The sequence below is a fragment of the Sceloporus occidentalis genome, unplaced genomic scaffold, assembly GCF_023333645.1.
Source record: "Sceloporus occidentalis isolate IW3139 unplaced genomic scaffold, rSceOcc1.0.p SCAF_3, whole genome shotgun sequence".
Lineage (NCBI taxonomy): Eukaryota > Metazoa > Chordata > Lepidosauria > Squamata > Phrynosomatidae > Sceloporus > Sceloporus occidentalis.
Genome location: NW_028316983.1, coordinates 62,731,130 through 62,751,831, shown reverse-complemented (window position 1 = coordinate 62,751,831; position 20,702 = coordinate 62,731,130). Strand labels below are relative to the sequence as shown.

General features: G+C 39.7%; 2 protein-coding genes across 3 annotated transcripts in view; one reads left to right on the top strand and one right to left on the bottom strand.

Moving 5' to 3' along the window:
* Positions 1-14,599, top strand: part of BLTP3A (bridge-like lipid transfer protein family member 3A) — a 75,754-nt gene extending 61,155 nt beyond the window's left edge. For both annotated transcript variants that reach the window (XM_089514689.1, XM_089514688.1), the window contains 4 exons: positions 1,802-2,067; positions 6,266-6,374; positions 6,729-6,835; positions 9,830-14,599. In XM_089514689.1, coding sequence (XP_089370815.1) covers positions 1,802-2,067; positions 6,266-6,374; positions 6,729-6,835; positions 9,830-9,955 — 608 coding nt within the window. In that variant the 3' untranslated portion in view covers positions 9,956-14,599. The remainder of the gene's footprint in view (positions 1-1,801; positions 2,068-6,265; positions 6,375-6,728; positions 6,836-9,829) is intronic.
* Positions 14,600-14,933: 334 nt separating this feature from the next.
* TAF11 (TATA-box binding protein associated factor 11) lies at positions 14,934-20,428 on the bottom strand. The gene is made up of 5 exons (XM_089514690.1): positions 20,246-20,428; positions 19,852-20,000; positions 18,718-18,805; positions 18,078-18,174; positions 14,934-15,539 (listed from the first exon to the last, which is right to left on the bottom strand). Exons 1-5 carry the CDS (start codon positions 20,420-20,422, stop codon positions 15,409-15,411), a joined length of 642 nt encoding a protein of 213 aa, XP_089370816.1. The 5' UTR covers positions 20,423-20,428; the 3' UTR covers positions 14,934-15,408.
* Between the last annotated feature and the right edge of the window lie 274 nt (positions 20,429-20,702).

The window sequence follows — 20,702 nt, the reverse complement described above, 5'->3', positions numbered from 1 at the left end:
CCATGTGTCTTGATGTTTAGTCATGCTGGCTACATGACCATGGAGTCGTCTCTTACAACGCTGACTCACTCAGCTTAGTAACGGAGATGCACACTGCCCTCTACAGTTAGACACAACTAGACATTCACGTCAAAGTGGACACCTTTACCTTTAGCAGCGGTGGGGAAGAGAAATCTGCTAGCTCTGTGTCATGACCACTTCTTAATTATGTGGCTTTGGTGCAGAGGAGGTGCCCCCAGAGTCATGACACTGTGGGAGGGAGTGGCTTGAACAGTCATCTGTCCTGTGGCACAAATAATTGTCCAAGATACTATCTCTTTTATTCCCTTAGTTCCCTGAATACCAGCCTTTATAGGAACAGGAGGCACAGATTTGGGAGTCTTCATATTCTGCTACTGGCTCCCTGTTCACATGCTCAGAAAGTGAAGCCATTAGTGTTATGGAATGTTACACAAATATACTCCTCTTTTAAGATCTCAGCCTATTAATTGCTGCACATGTTGATGGGTAAGAAGAACCAAACACTACAGGTCCTGCATAGTAGTACATCCTCTCCTCTGGGCTGGAAGAAAAGTAATCAAGACTTATGTCCCAGTAAGGCAGTTATGGGGAAAACCTGACATCTCTGGCTGTTTCTGGACTGTGATTCCCATTGTGCCCTACCTAATAATTAGATACCACCCACCAGAGGAGCACATGTTACTTACCCTGCAATATAGTAACTGACTCCTTCCCTGTTGCTTGTACATGTCTTGTGACTCACACATTTGTTTTTGCTGTTTAAGTCCCATCCCAATTTACATTAAATTTCACAGGTGTGTGTGTGTGTGTGTGTGTGTGTGTGTGTGTGTGTAAGATAGCACTGTACGGTTTGTGTTAATGTGAAAAAGAGGGCATGGCTGCTGTCCCTGGGCTGCCCTTGTGTCTTCAGACTCAGTGGTGGTTAGCACAGTGGGGGCTGTTCCATTAGGGCAAAAGAAATATTTCACCTCTCCCATCTGTTTTATGCGTAGAAACAGTGGTAGAGAACACCTCCCACCCTCAACAGAAGAATAGTCTGTAAGCCTACTGAACCAACTAGGACACTTTTCTTCAGTTCATTTTGGTATTAAATGTTAAGGAGTGGTACTCCATATCTTTGCAAGCGATAGAGAAATGAGGCAAAACTAGAATGAGTTGAAATCACATACTGTTTACTTTGGCTCCTTTTCCATTTGGCTACCTTGCCCTACCTGTTCTCTGGGGACCAGCCACCTCTGCTTTAATAGCAAAACTTTTAAACTGATTATTCTTTCTTATGTTCTGTTATACAACTTTTGAACATTAGAGGGCATAAGATAAAGCAGGATCACATTGGACTGGTAATATAAAAAGATTCCTGTTTGTATAAGAGCACCCAAGTTTAAAAAGAAATGGAGTCTTAAATGTCAGTTTTAGTAAAGGACAGAGTAAAAGGTCTACTTGATAAAGTTAAGTTTCTATATGTGTATAATGAGTTTAATTATTTTGGTAGTCAAACGCAGAGATACTTCCTTTTGAAATAAGACATCCATAAGCAAGAAAATAAACTATCTGGGTAACAGAGTATTCTGTCTGTCTTACTGTAATTGTTATTTCCATCAGGAAAACTGATGGTAAAGTGACTTAAATCATTCACCATGGATATTTTGGAAGTAACTGTGTCTTGTACCAACAAATGTAATTACATTAGTTCAACAGCTTTTCTAACCAAAAGATAAATATTACTATAAAATTATCAGCACTGTAGCATAAATCCATTACAATAACTTTTTGTTTCCAGGAGACCCAAACTCAGAGAGGCCTGCATCCACTGAAACTAATAAGTCCCAGCCTGATGTATGTTTACGATTTGAAATAGGACCAAATGCTGCAGTGCACTCACCTCTGGCTGTCCGAAATGGATTTTTTCACATGTTGGTCCATAGCTATCATGCAGAGTTGTTGACTTCCTCTCTGTCTAGCCTTGGACTCTTCCTTGAAGATGAAGTTATCCCTGAAGTTATCCCCATGAAGATTGAAATTGTGGATACCAAGATTACCCTGAAGGTACATGTGTCTGTACTGTAAACATAAGAAAGGGATTGGAGGTTGTGTGGATTAAATTTCAAGCGTATAGGAGAACAAATGTTGATGAAAAAGAATCAACATAGCTTTTGCAAAACCCACCTGACTAACCTTTTAGTGTTATTAAAGAAGGTCCACAAACAAATAGATAGGGATGATCTATTGCAGATGTGGACTTTGACAAAGCCTCTCATCGAAGACTCCAGAGTAGTGATCTGGATTTGGAGATTGAGTACTGAGGTTATCAGGTTGGCTAAGATAAAAGTTGTTAAGCATTCCAAAATGATGTTTTCATACTAGGAGAAGTGTTGGAACAATGGATTTGAAAAGAGACTAATTGAGACAAGATACTATAAAAAGGCCTTATCTATAAATGCTTAAAAGGGTAACAAACAATATATATAACAAAATCATACAAAACCCATATATACAAAGGATACAAAATAAAGCATAATAGTAATGGCGAACATAATAATAACAAATAGCAAATACAATGAAATAACACAAGTATAATGCAACAGAAAAGAAGGCTGAGAATAGGGTGAGCAAAAGAGGGAGAGGGGAAGGCTCTCTTCAAAGCTAGCCTTATTAAGGCTCAAAAGTTGATTAGAGCTATTCCAACAAGGAGCTACAAAAATGCAAATACCATTGTAATTTAGGGCTGGAGCTGGCTGTGACTATTCCACAAAAGTGATTTTAGAGTCATAGTGGATAACGTGATAAGCATGTTCATTCAGTGAGTTGCAGTGGTGAAAAAGGTACAGTCTAAGACTAAGCGGTCATTAGGAAATGGGTCAAAAATAAGACTTTTGATATCAAAATGTCTTTGTACAAATTTATGGTGTGGCCACACCTCAAATGCTCTATACAGTTCTGGTCAGCATATCTCAGAAGGATATTGTAGATTGAAAAAGTGCAAAAAATGACAATCAAAACATTCAGCGGATTGGAGAAACTATTCTATAAAAAGATAAAAAAAGAGGATACTGTTGCTCTTATGTTCTTACATTTTCACTGAGATAATTAAGTGCCCTACTGAAAATACTCCCATCACCAAGTTTTATGCTATTTCTCCCCCTTTGTGTCCTCTTCCCCTGGAAAAAGACTTCACTTGAAATTTCATTTGAAACATGTGCTTAGATGCATTCTGTGGTTAGTGCAGAAGATAATAGTTTGAGATTTTTGACAGTGGAATTCATAAAATAAAGTGAACTCTGTATATGTATGATTTAGAGAGACAGCATAGTGGTTTGAGCAATGGACTATGACTCTGGAAATCAGGGTTTGAATTCCTACTCGGCCATGAAAACCCACAGGGTGACCTTGAGCATGTCACACTTTTGGCCTTACAGGAAGGCAATGGCAAACTCCTTCTGAACAAATCTTGCCAAGAATATGCTGTGATGGGTTTGCTTTTTGGGTCACCATGAATCGGAAACAACTTGAAGGCACACAACGCATAAAATACTGTTTGAAAACACTGAAGTTCTGGACCATGACAACCACTACCATGTCAGGATGCACAGGGAAGCCATTGAAATCCACAAACACCTGGACAATTTCAACAGGAAAGAGGAATCCCATAAAGTAAACAAGGTTTGGCTATCAGTCCTGAAAGATAGCAAGATAAAGACACATCAAATGCAAATGAGAAATCTCCCATGGTCAGGGGTTTCCCAGCAGACAATGAGCACTAATCAAGCAGACATTAATCTTCTTGTGCAGACCCTCACAACCTGAGGACTGCAATTAGCAACAAACATATACATGCAAATCACTCCTGCCTTTCCAGGTCACACAATATATATAGCCAAGTCCTTTCTAGGCAAACATTCTCTGAAGATGCCAGCCACAGATGCTGGCGAAACGTCAGAAAGCAACTCTGCTAGAACATGGCCACATAGCCCGAAAACCCCACAAAAAACAACACATATGGTTTTGTTTTTAGTATCTGAAATGAGAAAAACGCCTTTTCTATATTAAAGTTGCCTTTAAAGGTCTCAGTGCTAAATAAGTTGCCCGATAGAAAAGCTCCATTTTCATATTGCAAGTTGCCAGTATAAATATGAAGAACATGAAACTGATCTGACCATACAGATGGTGTGTAATGCCTTAAGCCTTCTCTTTCCCTCCCTTAGAATGTAAAGTACCTCAGATCCAAAATTCTCCTTAATTTCTCCTTAATTATTTCAACAATAAAAGATAAATCTGCAAATGTACAAAATGGAGAAGAGGAAGCATAAATCTCCTGCTTCCTGTTATGATTGCCTGGGTGATTTTACTTGCTCAGTATGTATCCAATACTTATAAAGAGTATGATGAGGAGCCAGCCCTTTCTAGGAAATTACACAGATAGTGTTCTGCATTAAAATTAGGATCCAACGTTACTGAAGATACACACGAGAGACTTTTAGCAAACTTTTGGCAGTGGGGGAACAGACAGGCAGGAAAAACTGGCTTCAAGTAGCCTTTTCTGAAGCTGGATTGAGGCCTGCCAAACAGACTGCTAGCACTGAAGCCAGCCCCAATGCTGATGACCCATCCACACCAGGCAGATAAAATACGGCTTTGAGCCGCAGTGCTCACACCGTTAATTTTTTTATTTTTTATTTTTCTTGCTTCTGTTCTGTGCCTGCACATGACTGCAGAGACACAGGAACAATGTTATAAAAACCATGTTCCTGTGTGCCTGCACATGATTGCAGAGACAGAGGAACAATGCTACAAAGGCCACATCCCTATGACCCTACATATTGTCTCAGTGATGCTATTGACATCGGTACCAGGAGCTAACCGATACCATGGATGCCATGTCAGCTGTGTGGCCTGCACTGGCACTAACCCTGCAATCTATAGGCAAAGCAGTTAGTACTACACTGCTCTGTTATGCCCAACAAAAAGGAATGCTGACGGTGCACAGCGTTAATGATGCGCAGGTGCACAGGAGCAAGGAGAAAATGGTGCTGGAATTTGAGTGGGAGTCCAGATGGGAAGTGAAAATCAAATTGATCACTTTCCACTAATGTAACATCTGGTAGGTGAAGCTTCAGTGTCCTTTTATTCACACTGCACAAGCACTTCCTTTCATTATATAGCCACACCTCTTAAAAAGCATCCCATGTGACTATTCGTTCACACAGGGAAATATTAACCTTTTTAGGTTATGAAGCATCTTTCTAGTCGGTGCATTCAGACGTACCTCCGAAGATGCGCATTTTCCATGAATGAGCGGATAAAACCATTTTCTTTTTTAATCCTGCTTCCCCCACCATAAATCACATTCTATCTGGATTCAATCCTGCCTTGAGACATGTGTCATCTAAATGCCCTGTCTCCAAACGGGATTGAATCCATCTTATTTTGACTATCTGTGGACCTGAACAGACAGGCCAAAATAAAGCTGCTTCGGGTCACTTTGGAGGTATGCTGTTTAAATGACACATGCATCTTAAGAGGCCAGAAGCTGCGCCAAAGCTGTGCTCAAGTCCTTAGGACTGTAGCATGGCTTTGGTGCGGCTTCTGGCCTCTTAGGATGCATGCATCATTTAAACAGTATACCCACAAAGTGACCTGAAGCAGCTTTATTTTGGCCTATCTGTTGAGGCCCTGTATTCCTAGATGACCCATCAAAGGTAAAAACTTTATTCTACTCAAAAACTTATCTAACTTGATTGATCTTAACATCTTCCAATAGAAGGTAGCAGAGACAGATGAGGTAACAGGATACAATGATTTGGTGACAGAATACAATGTCTGAACAAGGAAAAGATCAGTTCTATGACTTACAAGCCACTTCAGGCCTATAAATAAATGAAACATTATGGCAAGAATCCCAAAGAGCCATGCACGTTTTGGTCTCCTTGTTTCAGTAGTAGCAGCACTGGCTGCCTGCCTCCAGCTAAATGCAAAGCCAGGGAGCCATTGGTACTGGTACTCCATAAGGAGAGACTGCTGTCATGAAATATCTACCATATCTGAGATGGTATCTGAGAGGTATCTGTCATAGGATTTCTTCCATACAGACAGTACTGTAGAAGTGCATTTTGTGTGAATTCAACTTCCTTGGGTTCCATCCATTCGTTTTGGTTTGGTTTTTTGTGGTATCATAAATGCTGGTCATATTGTTGCTATAAATTTGTGAGAGAACAATTTTTATAACGAGCTATTATTTGTTTTACAGGATGACAGTCCTCGAGTGTATCCTACTTCTCCTGGCCCTATCCCTATAATCTTAGCAATGGATCACATTGTTGTTTGTTGCAATGACGATGGAGTGTTCGTTGTAACAGGTCAGTACCATGTATTCTAGTAGCACTGGCTAGAAGAGGCTGCCACTAAAATAATTACATCTTCTAGATATCTTTAGCGCATCTCACCTTTCCTTGTTTGCTACCGACGTATTGAGATAACTAATAGAATGCTTAAGATATCTGCTATGTAAAATTGTTAAAAGGATAAGGGAACTCTTAAAGTAAAATTGTTAAAAGGATAAGGGAACTCTTAACTGCCACTGAGTTTGCTGCTCAGCAATAGCCTTTCTTTATCTTCAGTTTTTCAGCCACAGAAACTAGAAAGAACATTCTAAAAAGAACTCCATAGTTAATTTCATCTTATCTATGTATCATTTCCATATTACTCTCCAGCTGCACAGGGAGAGACAGCTTCTGTGCAGAAAATACTTCAGAAAGAACATAAGAAACAGCGGATACCAGTAGAACGAATCTCGGCAGGAACCAGTGATGAGCTACAGGTATGCCATATGCCCTTATGATCAGATTTTCAACTTATACTCATAAAACAAAATTAGGTAGGGAAAAAAGCCCTCTACAAACCTGTTTATATTTTCTGGGGATATTTTTGGATCTCTAGCTCGAGTGTTCCACTTTTCTGGGAATTCCAGCTTCAGTTTCCTTCCGATTCTTTCATATTTGTAGAAGTGAAGGTTTCTTCTCCCTGAGGCCTGGAATACAGAATATGACCTTTTCCACAAAGGCTGCTTTCTAAAGCAGACTTTGGAAGCAATGCCATACAATATATATTAATTGTTTTAGCCAAAAGCCATAATAATGGAACACAGATTATTGCATCTTTCAGAGTGACAATGAGCGTTAACAAAGACAACACTGATAGCCTCATAATAAAAGAAATAAAATAGGTTATTCTATATAATTATGAGTATAATGTGTATATTATTATTGTATATAAAATATTACAACTGTCTTGTTTAGTAGCCAGTGTACCCTAATGGAGTTTTCTCATTTCTTGGGGCTGGTCATGTTAGTGTCATATCAAATGGCCCATGAAAAGGATGTTTGTGAGGAGATGGACTATAATCCATGAAAGTTTATGCCAAATGAACCATAATTCTCATAAAATTATATAAAATAAAAACATGCTACTTAGAGATGGTTTAAGTCAAAATTTGTTTATGTTAACATATCTAATAAACATATCTCTAGTACAAAAAACACTGTTCTTCAGAAACTTCTTATATAGAATTAATTATTGGGCAAACTTGTTAGTAATAAAATTGCTACCTTTTTAATATAGTTATTTCCTCATAAAGGAGTCTCATTAAAAAGTGCTGTATTAATAGCAATAAAAGATTAGCCAGATGAACTTTTCCATTATAGTACTAGTTTACAAGATGTTTTCCTCCAAAAAGAAATCTTTTAGTATTTTTATTATTATTATTTTTAGTGTTCCCAGAGATAGCTCAAATTTATTTCAAACACTGATAAATCATTTTGAAAAGGCACTATTATACAGTAGCTTCCACTGAGATGTATTGCTGGAAGATAATTTAGAAAAAAAATGAGAGCACACAGTTGTTTGTATACCTTTCTGCAAAATTTGTAAAGTAGAGTTAGGTGCATTTCCTGGCAATTCAGCAAACTAGGAGCCTGTATAAAGATCTGTGTGCATATTGGAGTTTAACTGTTTTACACTGCAGGATCTTTTGATGACAATAAAGAAGATTTTTCAAGGATTCTGTCTTACTGTGAAGCCAGCATGCAGTTCCATTGCTCCTGCTTAACTTTTCCTGCAAGGGGAAATGACTAACAAATCATGGTTCTTAAGTTTGCAGTTTATTCAGTGCACGTCTGGGCAACTGCATGGGGGCCAGGAACTAATTCCCCCTTCTTGGATCCTCCCACCAATAGTGTTCCAAAATACCTCTGCCTTCATCCGAGTCCTTCCTAAAATGGCAACCAGAAGTCAAATTGCATCACTTCCTGTCACCATTTTGAGAAGGAATCTGGTAAAAATAGAGGTAATTGGAGATGGTGGGTGGCTTTCTTTGTGGGGTTGGGTGAGTGTTTCAGGGCTCTCCATGCTGTTCCTGTTCCATAAGTTAAACTGGAAGGTATTTGTGCTTACTATGAGAGTGCACACACAAGCTGCTTGTAACCTGGGCTTTCTGCAGAACATTGATTCATCGTGATCAGTCAATGATTGCCTTGCATTTTGGATATTTCAAAAGAAGATACATGCTGCCTAGATAAATAACTATTGATGTAGCTTGTGTGGTGTTATTTATGGCATATTTTTTCCTTCTTAAGATGATAGAGATATTTGCTAATGCATTAATAAATTTGACTGGCTGACTATAATGCTAGGTTTTAAGTTAGTTGTGCAGATGCTTTCTTTCTACATGCTTTTGTATCCAGATACTATTAGAAACTTAATTATAAAAAACCATGGATAGAAAAATAATTTTGAAGATATTTTTCTCACCCCTGTCCAAAACTTACAATAAATTTGTTATATTGTTCAGCTGTCAAATGTCTAACATAAATGGAAAAATACCTCATGGCTTGGAAGTCTCCATTAAACTCAACATAATTGTATCCATTGTTCTACCTATAGACTGTAATATATTCTTTGGGAAATGGCAGGGTTGCATAGTTTAAAGGATTTTTATCCCCAAGGCAAAAGTCTCTCAGGCCAGCAAACGAAAGTATTCCCAGTTACTCTGAAAACTTTGGTATTAGATCTCACAAGTCCTGTGTTTTCTAAAAATGAATGACGTTACATTACAAGCCACAAAAGCACTTGCTTCATTTGAGTAGATGATAACACTTTATGGAGTAGAGTTTCAAGAAGCTTCATAGATATATGAATTTCTGGTAGATAGGCGTGGGAATCTATTTGAACCACCATATACCTGATAGGCAGTAGAATAAACTGTAGAAATCATATCCACTGAAATCACTCTGTTCTTACACAAGATTAAATTGCTTTGTTCATCTACACACACTCTTAGTAGGAAGGATACCTCTTTGGATAATTAAAGCATGAATCTCTTGCAGTCTAAGAAAACCAGACTGGTAACAACTTCCCAGACGATGTTTTCTGTTGCCGCTGCAAAAATCTGGAATGACCTGCCGAAGGAGATCCGCCATATAACATCTTTGAAGGCCTTTAAGAAGGCAATAAAAACAGATCTCTTCCAGCAGGCCTTCCCAAACTGACGATCTTGGAATGTTCACTCTCCAGTTGCACAGCTGTTCCCACCAGACTGTGATCGTGATTGATTTTATTGAGAGCATTTTATTGGGAATTGCTGTTTTAACTCTATTTTAGGGTGGGAGGGAATTTTAGGATGTTTTGCTATGTTTTTAATTGAGAGTGGTTGTGTAACATTTTTATTGTTCTCTTGTTTGTTGTTACCCGCCTCGATCCAATACAGGGATATTTTACATGTTTGAAAACATACTTTTCCTTATTTTGTCTCCTGTAGCTGAAGGAAGTGCCAGTTTTGGAGAGAGAACTCCAGGTCACCAAAAAAGCCCTTGCAGAAGCCAATCTGGACAAAGTGCGGCTACTACAGGAAATCAGGAAATATGATCCTCTTTTCCAACTTTGACAACAGAGACCTGGGCTTTAGATGCTCAGGACAAACAGAGATCACTACCAGCATCAAAAAGTCTGCAAAGCCATTAACTAGGCCATCTACAGTCCAGAGCTACTGCTTTGAGGAGCAGAAATGGAGTGCCATTAAAAGTTATGGAGAGGGACAGCAGGTGAACATGTGGGGAAAAGGTAATTAGCAGTGTTGGGGTTTTGAAATTTACTCCATCTAGAGTATGAAAGTGCTGAGTCTAAAAGCTATGAGTCAAACAGGAAGAAGTACCCCATCTAAGTTATTCATAAATGGTGCTGACAAACTGCTAATTTTCTCACTGTAACCTATGTCATTCCTGCTTTAGTTGGCAGGTAGTACTGGAAACGTGCTTGCCATACATCAATGTAGTATGGTCATTCCACTGAGCCTAGGGCCTTGTTAGGCATTAAAATGTCTTGGAATTTCAGTGCAGTCAAATGAAACTAAGACATATGAGAATGGGGATGGGATGCAGTCCTGGAAAAGAGTTTGCTAGGAATTGGGAAACATCAAATCTATCATCAGTCCCTAGTTCAGATGTCCATCATTACCCATTAAACTGTTTTTCTACTCTTCTTTTCCAATAAATTTCTGTTAATGGAGTGTGGGGAGCCACCATCCTTCCTTGTGTCTTTTCACAAGCACTTCTCACCTTGTCCACCCTTGCCTTGGTGCATTATCACAACGCTTTCTATGTATAATTTTGTGAGAAACTGCTTGTTCAACAAATGTCCTATTCTTGTCTGTTAAAACTTGCTGAAACCCTTTTTTATCCTCTGTTATACTACGTGTAAACTTTGGACTTCACAGAGGAAATGAGTTCAGCCAGTTCCTCTAGGTCATGTACAATACCTAAAGGTCCATTTGGTAAACAGTGAACTGCAAACTGCATCCTGCAACATTCTGTAACCAGATTAATACTGGTAATAGTTTTCCTGGTCTGTGATTGTAAAGCTGCTGAATAATCAGCCTTTTTTTCCTTGTGCATTTCACTTGTGTGTGCTATGATGATGTGTCCAAAATAATTTAGAGGTTTCCTTCACAAATAAGGTGCAGCAAAACTGAGATGTGATAGAGAGAAATGTGAAAAGCATGGAGGAAAGAAAATTCCCATTTTGAACAATCCAGGGAGTCTTATATTTAAATATATCCTTTATATAAACACAAGTTTGTTCCTCCCCAATCAATTAGTGCTAGTTTCAGAAATGTTAACAAGCCACAAGCTACAAATGAACAGTAGACTTTTCTCACCATACATGAAGTAGCTTTGTTGTAAATGATAGAAATTAAATTATCAAGCTACATGGCATATACTGAATTCTGTTTCTAGCAAACTGTAAAGGCATTTTGTTAATAACACCCCCAACAAATTGAAAACTCAGGGAATTAACAAAACCTTTGAATATTGACCCACACTCCCCTACTAACAGATTTAGTCTAGTTTTGTTTTCCTTTTTGTTCATATAATATTGTTATTGGGTTTGGAGTGTTGTTTTTTTAAGCTAGTTGCAGGCGCTGGACAAAAAAATGGACGTGAACACATGGCGCCTGTGAGATCCACTAGAGTTTCATTTCCCAATGTGGTATCTTCCAAATGTTTTGGACTAGAACTCCCACCAGCCGCAGGCAAGATAACCATTGGTCAGGAATTGAGGGATCCAAAATATTTGGAGGCCACCATTTTGGAGAAGGCTAGATTAGATTAATATGAATGTGGAATTTTTCACATTATGTGATTTCAATTCAAATTGATATTCTACTCAGGCCCCATGTTCTAGCAACCAAAAGACCATAGCATTTCCCCCCCAAAACCAAATGCCCCCAAGGTGCAAATTCAAAGGCTTATGTTGTCTTTGTGAAATCATTTAGGCTGTGCTGAATTCCAGATATTTCCTACCATTTTTCTGTTTCTTTTAGCCGTAACTGTGGAGCTGGTTCTGTTAGACATACTTTTTAAAAGAAATGTGAATTTTAAAATGTTGACATTGGAATGCTTATAATAATTTTCAGTTAAAGTACACATATATAGGGCTATTAAATGTTGCAGTGGATCTGGTTTGGAGGATAAAGGGAACTAATGGCCAGTATCAAATGCTGTACTCCAGTTGACATAAAAATATTTTGGGCAATGGAAGTAGGGTTGAATCCCCCAATGCACCCTAAAGCCTGTTCTGAAAGCCTTGGAACCCCTCTGGAGTATGTTTTTGGTGCTGTGGAAGAGCTGTGAGGTGAAGGGAGTAAAAAAAAAGACCCTGATGCCACAATGAGCATTGCATTAGATTTATACCATTGTGTGTGTTTTTTTTTGGGGGGGGGGAGTTAATCAACAGTTTTGCATTTAGATATAAACAAACAAAGCAATGGTAGCTGTGTTGGCCATAAGAAAAATGGCAAAAACATGTTAGTGGTACCTATATTACACAAAAGGTCACAAAATGATGTGCAAGCTTCTGAGTTCACCAGAGCATTTTATGAAAGCAAGAAAGGAGACAGAAGGAAAATGATGTTTAGCGTTAAACACATGCATTCTATATTCAGTCATAGTGTTAGGATGCAATATGGAAAAAGATGGCAGACATTCATGACCATTTAAAATAGTACCATGTCATAAGCTAAAAGGTTTTGCTCATGAATAGTCTTGAGTACAAGCTGTTGTGTAATATCCTTTCAGAATTAGAGGAAATCAGTATGTTGCTTGTAACAAAATGGAATGTGGTTAGGGTAATAGGCTTTAACCTAATAAGCATGTTTTTCCTTTAAATTATTTTGATTTGTTAATAGAGTGTCAGAACAGCTAATCTTTAACTAGTACTTGTTAAATAATTTGTAGCTGAAGGCAGTGCCAGCCCTGTTTAAACTACAGAATGCCTTTTGGGTGGGTGGTAGGGAAGTATGTGACATTTGCTTATCTGCCTTGGAGCAGACACTCTGACCTCACAATGTGAATCAGAGATAGCAGCTTAAAATGATTTTTGCTCTGAAGTGGGGGTGGGACTCTGTCTTCAGCTGCCTCACATAATTCACTGGCCCTTGAGGCAACTACAGGGCTGGGGACTCCAGGAAGCTTTGCAGCTGTGCTGTGGCACTGTCACTTTCATTAATTCAGCTGTGATGATTTCTGCATATCAGACTGCATGTGCTGCTGTAGCTTCTGGTTGTTCCTTTTCTGTGCAATGAACTGTTGCTGCTTCTGCCTTTTCCCTAGGGCATCCGTTTTGCAGCGTTCCACTGAAACCCAGGCCATGCATAAATATAATTCCCTCTTCATACTGGAAAATGCCTCAGTGGGGTAGCCCTTGTTTAATGCAACAAAAGAAAAACTCGTTATCAAGTGTAACATGATTTACAACTAGCTCTTATGTATAGATCCACTCCTACCTAATCAATAGAACTGGTGGTCTTGAAGTTTATAAATTTTCCTTTACGGGACTGATACTGCTGCTGCTATATTACATAATACTGAGTTGTATTAGTTAATAATGCATTTCTGTGAACTTGACTGGTAAAGATAGAAATGCTCTGCAAAGAAAGAACTCTTTCTTACAGTCCAGTGGTTCCACTTATGCAAACAGTTTTATAATTTGCAGCAAAAGCAGGAAAGAAATATTCAGTCTCATGTTACATGGGCCATCAGAATCATCAAGATGGAAAACCTGTTGTATTTCCATGTGTAGAAGGCAAGCAAATTTCTGTTGTGTTAGCAGAAGTAAGCTTACACATTACTGCATCCTTGCCTTTCCCCACTTGCAACCCATGATCCAACTATCCAAAGAATGAATATCCATGTAAAGATGTCTGTTATGTGCCTATTTATCTTTTATGCATAAGAGTGAGACAAGATGGTCTTAGCCACTAAAAGGGTTAGACCTGATACAGGCTGTCATTGCTTTCTGTTCACTCGAATGCCAAAAACTTCATTTATCTATTTTTAATTCAAATTGGAGCATGTTGCAGATACAGAGGAAAAACATATGTGTCAGAAGTATGGCCAAAGTGAGTAGTTAAGCGCATGGTGCAGTGTTTGCACTTTTGTTCTTCTGAACATTTCCAGCAACTTCCAATACTATGGATCTGGCTTAAAGTAAAGCAGAATATAGACAAGAGATGCTGGTAAGCAAAGGGTATGGTACAGTTTGCCTATTTGGAATAAGATATAGTATAAAAAGACCCTGCTTATCAGGTTGTTGTGGTGTGTTTAACCCAGATGTTTCCCCTCTGCTGACAACTATGATTCTACAAGTGGAATGAGGAGGAAATCCACTGAAGCTGATAGGAACATGTTTGGCTACAAAACTTTAGTAGTGTGGTTTGGTTCTTAAAGACACCCTCTTTTTCAATGCTATATTTACATGTGAAAAGAAATCAACAGGAAAATTTCTTGTATAATGTAAGTGACACAAAGAAATTCTTATTTATTATGAAGCTCTCCTAATTTCTTATGCAGCCTTTTGTAGCTTCAACCATGAATGTTATGAGCACAGGCAGAGAACGGGGTACAAATCTGACTTGAATTTGAGCCTTCAACAGTATTAGGTTTTATTTGTCACAGTATATCTTTTCCTGCTATGACTGTATTGGTTCTGTGAACCAGTTTTAAAAGTTGTAAATTAAACTAATTAACCTCTGTTTCTGTTTTTCTTATTTTTCAAGTTTAAGTTTCCAACTTCATTGGCAGAATATTATTTTATCCTGACACTAGAATCAGACCACAGTATCAGCCATATTAGATCAGACCAAAGATCTGTCATCATACAGTGGTCAGTGACAAGCCTAAGTAGACATATATAGAATACACACAACCTTCTCCTTAATAATTGACATACCAGTAGAAGAAATATACAGCCATTATGGCTGCTACCCACTGATAACTTTAACCTCTATGGTCAGATTTTCTTCTTTAAAAAAGAAGATTTCACAATTTACCAACTTAGCATATTCATTCCATAGTTCACAGAATACATGAGTGTCACTGTTTATTTAGAAGAAAAAATTCTGAACACATTTAAAAATATACTAGACCTGTCATGTTTTGAGGTTCTTTACATGTCTTTGCTTTAACAGTAACACTTTGTAAAAATGGTTTGGTTATGTTGCTTGGGTCAAACATTTAAGCAAAGTTTATCACTTCTCATCCTGAATGCTCTATGAACATTACCATATTTCTTATTTTGTTAATTTATTATTTTCTTTAAAAAAAATAACAAATTATCACCTCAAAGATAGTTTCATCATAGAATTGTTATACAGTTTAGTGCTTCAACATACTTGGAAAGCGCTTCTATAGTCAGTCCAAATTACCTACAGTAAAGTTTTTTGTGTGCAGGGACCCAGGATTTCAGATGATCTGTATTGGTATTGACAACATCAGCAGAGGTTTTCTTCTTTTAATCCAGCCTGGAAAACCCCATTCCACTTAGTCCTTTCTCAGTGTCTTTTTAGTGAAAGAGAATTTTCTTATATTTTGAATTGGGGATCTGTCCTCTTGACTTCAGCCGTCTGACAGCTTCACGCATATGTTTAGGTTGCAGAGGTGGTGACTCTCCCCACTTCTCACATACATCTAGAGCTGGACAAAGAAAAGGAAGCCTTTTACAACCATTTTATCCACTGAATATGCCACTCATAAATGACTGTAAAATATGCCGTATTTCTAAAGACAAAAACCCCAACAGGGATGAAGTGTAAAATTCTGCCAGGTGGAATTACATCATGTCTTCTGTGACACACACACACACACACAACTCAACTTTTGCCTGCTGCAGCCCTCCCAACATACGGTAGCCTTTTACTGGTTGGTCAGAGGTGGCAGACAACCGGCAAGCTCATCCATCATGATCTCCAGAGGTAGAATATAGCAGGACACTTCTCTAGTAAATATTTATGGTTGGGCAGGCTACAGTAGATAAAAGATGGATTTGGGGAAGGAATTTGATCATAGCAAAAAGTGACTAGAGAATCTCAACTTCTGCAATGGGCAAAAAATGACTTTAACCTGTGTGTAAGTTACTACTGGATGCCAGCTATAGTTTACATTCCTTACTATTCTAAGTACTATCAACTACTAACAGAACTTGCTCTGCAGAAACATTGGGAAGGGTAGTTGTGACATAACAAACGGTAAAAATCATTGTGTTTCTATAATGTAATTGTAGACAGAGGCTGAGATGCTACATCAAATTGCCTTGCACCCATGCAGTTCCATGTTCAGCTATTATATATATCCTGGTTTTGGACAGAGAGCAAGGGGCTATCCTCTGGCCCCAAACCTCCCTTCCACATAGCTACCATCATGCCTCAGGAGGAGCTGCTGCTGTTATTACCAGCAGGGAGTTAAAGGAGTAAGGAGGCAAGTCAGACAATGAAAAACCAGCCCTGTTTTTGGCTGTATGGGGAAAGGCAATGAGAGTGCTCACAGGTGAAGTGAACCTTCCTATCCCTCTCAGAGCTACATCATCTGAACTGTTTCCCTACTACTTTGCCTCCCCACTGATGAGCAGCAACTGCCCCTCCCAGAGCCTAACATATACAAGGAGAGTGTTGCACAGTCCACAAATGGCTACAGAATAGCACCTTGCACTTCATCTACAAAGACATGCACACACATAAGCCATGCGTGCATACATGTCACTAACAAGATTCCAGTAAGTGATCAACCGAGGAAAAGAGATCAGATTCAAGATCATGCATTTGTAGACTTTTCAACAAAATTTCTGAATAAAGCCTGAACATTATTCTGTAACAACAATGACATGAACAGCAGCAAATACTTTGGGAAGCTTAATTTGAAAGCATGATGGGTTCTATCAAAATACTCTTGTGTGTTGTGTAGTTTCACATACAACAATCAAGCCATATAAACAGGTTAATATGGTAAGCAAGGTAAATGGTACATATGAAGACTGAGTGGTATAGAATTTTGGTTTCTGTGCATTTGCATATGAATGCTAATTGGCAAGAGTAGTAGAAAGCATGTGGAAAACCTAAGGTGAACTTGATATGGATGGTGGTTAATGTTGAAATCACCATGGTAGAATCAGCATACTAAATTTTCTCTGTTTCAGAATATACTTCCTTGCTTATGTACAGCCTTCTAATTGCACCCCAGGAAAAAGAAAGAAAATGGGTATCTTAGCTTCTCTTTGGCACGTTACAGACGGGCCCATGAGGCGTCGTTGTTATGCACGAGGGGTGGCGCTTCCTGACGCGCCTTGCCCCTCGTGCATAACGAGTGCGTCAAAATGGCGGTGCCCTATATAGATGGGTGTTGCCATTTTGACGTCGCAGACGCATAGCGTCTGGACGTCGTGTGGCGGAAGTGATGCCGTGAGTGCGCGCCTCACGCCGCCACTTCCGGGGCGCAGGAAGAAGCACCATTTTGGTGCTGTTTTCTTGCTGCGCCCGGTTCCCGGACGCAGCAACCGGCAGCGGTGCGAGACCACCCATTTTAGGCGGTCTGTAACGCACCTTGGTTAGTTAATGTGAGTAGGAGGAGTAAGTAGAGAGATGCTGCACACCATTTCAGTAATTAGCAAAATAATTTGTATTTCAAAAATAAAAACTGAGGAAATAATTGTCAAGTTACTGCTACTCATTAGCTCAGGATATGGGCTAGTAACCCAATCCATTTGTGGTTAACTTAGATATGACTGGATAAGAATCCCCTATACACACCTTGAAAATCAAGAGTATACAAAGAGTATTTTAGATATACTGCAAAGATCTAGATTACAGAAGCAAGTGCTTGCACTACTATCCTACTGCTTATGTGGTTTAGTGATTATCTTGTTTCTTTTTATGGACTAAGCAGTTATATGAACATCACACAAACCCTGGTCAACCTTCCTCTCTTGCTAGAGAACAGCAGTGAGAAAGGAGGTAGTCCTTGCAACCTGGTCATTTCCCCCTGCCATTTAACAACTGTAACAACACTCAGGGCTTGAGAGGGCAGGAGAAAGATGGAGAGCTGCACGGCATGCGTGTTATTCTCAGAACATGCAGTACAAGATCTCAGCCATTACCTTCCTCATTAGCCCTACTTCCTAATCACCTTTCCCATAAATTAAGAAAGGTTTCCCCAAATCTGGATTATTCTTTTAGTACTCACCCTCTTCTACCACCTCTCCAACAAAAACTTTGGAAATCCCTGACATGGCAATAACCACATTCTGAGAGACTGAGGTTCCAGTAATTGACTGGATCAACTGAAGGGGGAAAAAGAGAGAAGATACAACAAAATTCAGTTTTGTAGATGTGAACTTTAATTTCTGTTCTTGAATATTAGTAGAGAAGAGTCCTTTTGATATGCAAATAGACTTTGAATTTCCTGGGCTTTGAAAACCTCCCAATTGCCACATGGCTAGGAAGGAGGAGGAACCAGCCTGCAAAATTTACCCTCCCCATACCATCTTAACTAAGGACAGAAATAACAAAATGCAGGCATCTTACTAACATCCCCAATTTTTCTCCTGTTTGGTTTGTAACACCTTGCCTGATGAAAAAGCCAGTGGAGCTTCGAAAACTTGCAACAAGTATATTGTGCATTTCGGTTGGCCAATAAATGTATCACTGTTTCGTAGATCTTTGTTTGAATCATATTAACAGCATCACAGACTTCTGTAATCTGTATGGCAGATTTATCCAATCAATATACTCCCTCTATAGTCTCCATATTTATACTTCATAATCAAGCCATATCAACATGTTAATCTGATACACTTATAAACTGGAGTAAAGCTCTACTGTACCCGTTTAATAGCAGCCTTTGGAAAAGCTGATCTGCGATACATCTCGTAACGATTGAGTTGTTCTTCAGAAAAAGAGGAAACTAGTATTCTTGAGAAAAACAATTTTAGCATAGAGTTAGAAACATTCTAATCTAACAATACTAGTGTCTTTCTTAAAGCTACAGGAAATGCACAGCTTTTGACAATGCAGTTCTATAACATAATTTCAAATGGTAAAATGGTTGGCGCCAGTGCTTTCCCCCCCATTTGTAACCCTTAGTGTATTCTGAATGCTCTTTCTAATTGGGACGGGGGGGGGGGGGAGGGGGAGCAGTTTCACCCATTTCTGCCTCCCAATGCAGATCTCAATGTTGCTTCCCATAGTGCTCCCAAGGGGGCCTCATGCCAAGAACAACATTTTGAAGGGAGGCACAAACGGCTGCAGCAGATAAAGGGAAATGGAAAAATGGGCCTTTTGGACCCAAATTAGTCAAATGACACTCAGCCCTCCATATTTGTGGCTCTGTTTATTTACGGATTTGGTTAATATGTTCTCTCTAGGGACATCTAGGTCCTCCAGTGCAACTTTATGGTAAACTTTAATGTCGCACTGAAGGACCTAGAGAATCCCAGAATGAACACTCCAGTTCTATGGCCGGTGTCTGTCAGACGTTGGCCACAGAGTTGCACTGGAGGACCCAGAGATACCTAGAGAGGTGTCCTTCTCTCAGGTAAAAACAAGGTGTTTTTGTTATTTGCGGTTTTTCCACATTCACAGGGGTCTTGTGCCCCTAACCCTAGCGAATATGGAGGGACAAGTGTAGTCTAAAAGGGACAGCAGTGCAATTCAATATTCTAACTTAGGAGTAACTATTAAGTATTTGTTTGATATAAAGATAAATAATAATAATAATAATAATAATAAACACAATAATAAACATAATAATCTTTTAGGAGATTAGATTGCAACTAAGCCCCATGAAGTACTTTCCATTAAGTGTGCATCAGTCTGCCCTCTCAGAAAACGCGCTCAAGAGACCAGGAGGAAGAGCAGCGTTCTTCCCAGGCAATGGCAATCAGGCCAGGGTCCTCCGTAAGGGTTAGGATTCAGCGCCAGCAGAGGCTGCCTTCATGCAGAGATAAAGGGCTACTCACTGCATCTTCTGGATCTCGTCTTCATCCACCTTGTGCCTTTTCTCCTTTTTCTCCTTTACCTCTATCTTTATTCTCTTGTTGGCCGAAGACTGCAGCAGAGGCTCCTCTGTTTCTCCCGGGGGCAGCTCTGAAGGCGCCTCAGTTTTGACCTAGGAAGAAAACCATTTGCAACTCAGCTATAGTCCTAACTGGGTTCTTTTATTAATGTCTTTACTATGGAATTCTGGGAGTTGGAGTTTGTTGTGGGCCCGGAGTGGAGCGGAGCGGAGCGGAGCTCCGGGCCCCACGACAAACTCCAACTCCCAGAATTCCATAGCAAAAAGCCAGACAAAGACTTAAAGCGGTACAAAACCGGGTTATTTCCCAATGTGGATGCAGCCTTTGCCCTACCCACCTCCCTCGGCGGCGCCTCCTCCTCCTCGGCTTCGCCCGGGCCCTTCTCCTGCCCGTCGGGGGCCACTACGGCGACAACGGACGTCGTTCCCCCCTCCTCCGCCGCCATTGAGGACGGGGAAGGCCCCGCAGCAGCCACAACCGCCTCCTCTCTGCGAGCCTCCGCCGCTTCGGCCATTTTAGCCCGTCGCGCTCTGATGACGTCAGCAGAGTCAGCCGCAGGAGCCCCGTTTCCATGGCAACGCATCAATCGCCGCCTACCCTTGTCTTTGCCCAATGCCCATAGAGAATCATTGGGGATACTTGCCCATAGGGAACCATTGAATACTCACCCAGTGATTCCCTATGGGCAAGTATTCTCTAGTGCTTCCCTATGGACAAGTACTGTCCTGTTTTAGTAGGTCCCTAATCAAAGGTTTGGTTGTTGGAATTCATATACAGATTTTTTATCCACAGAT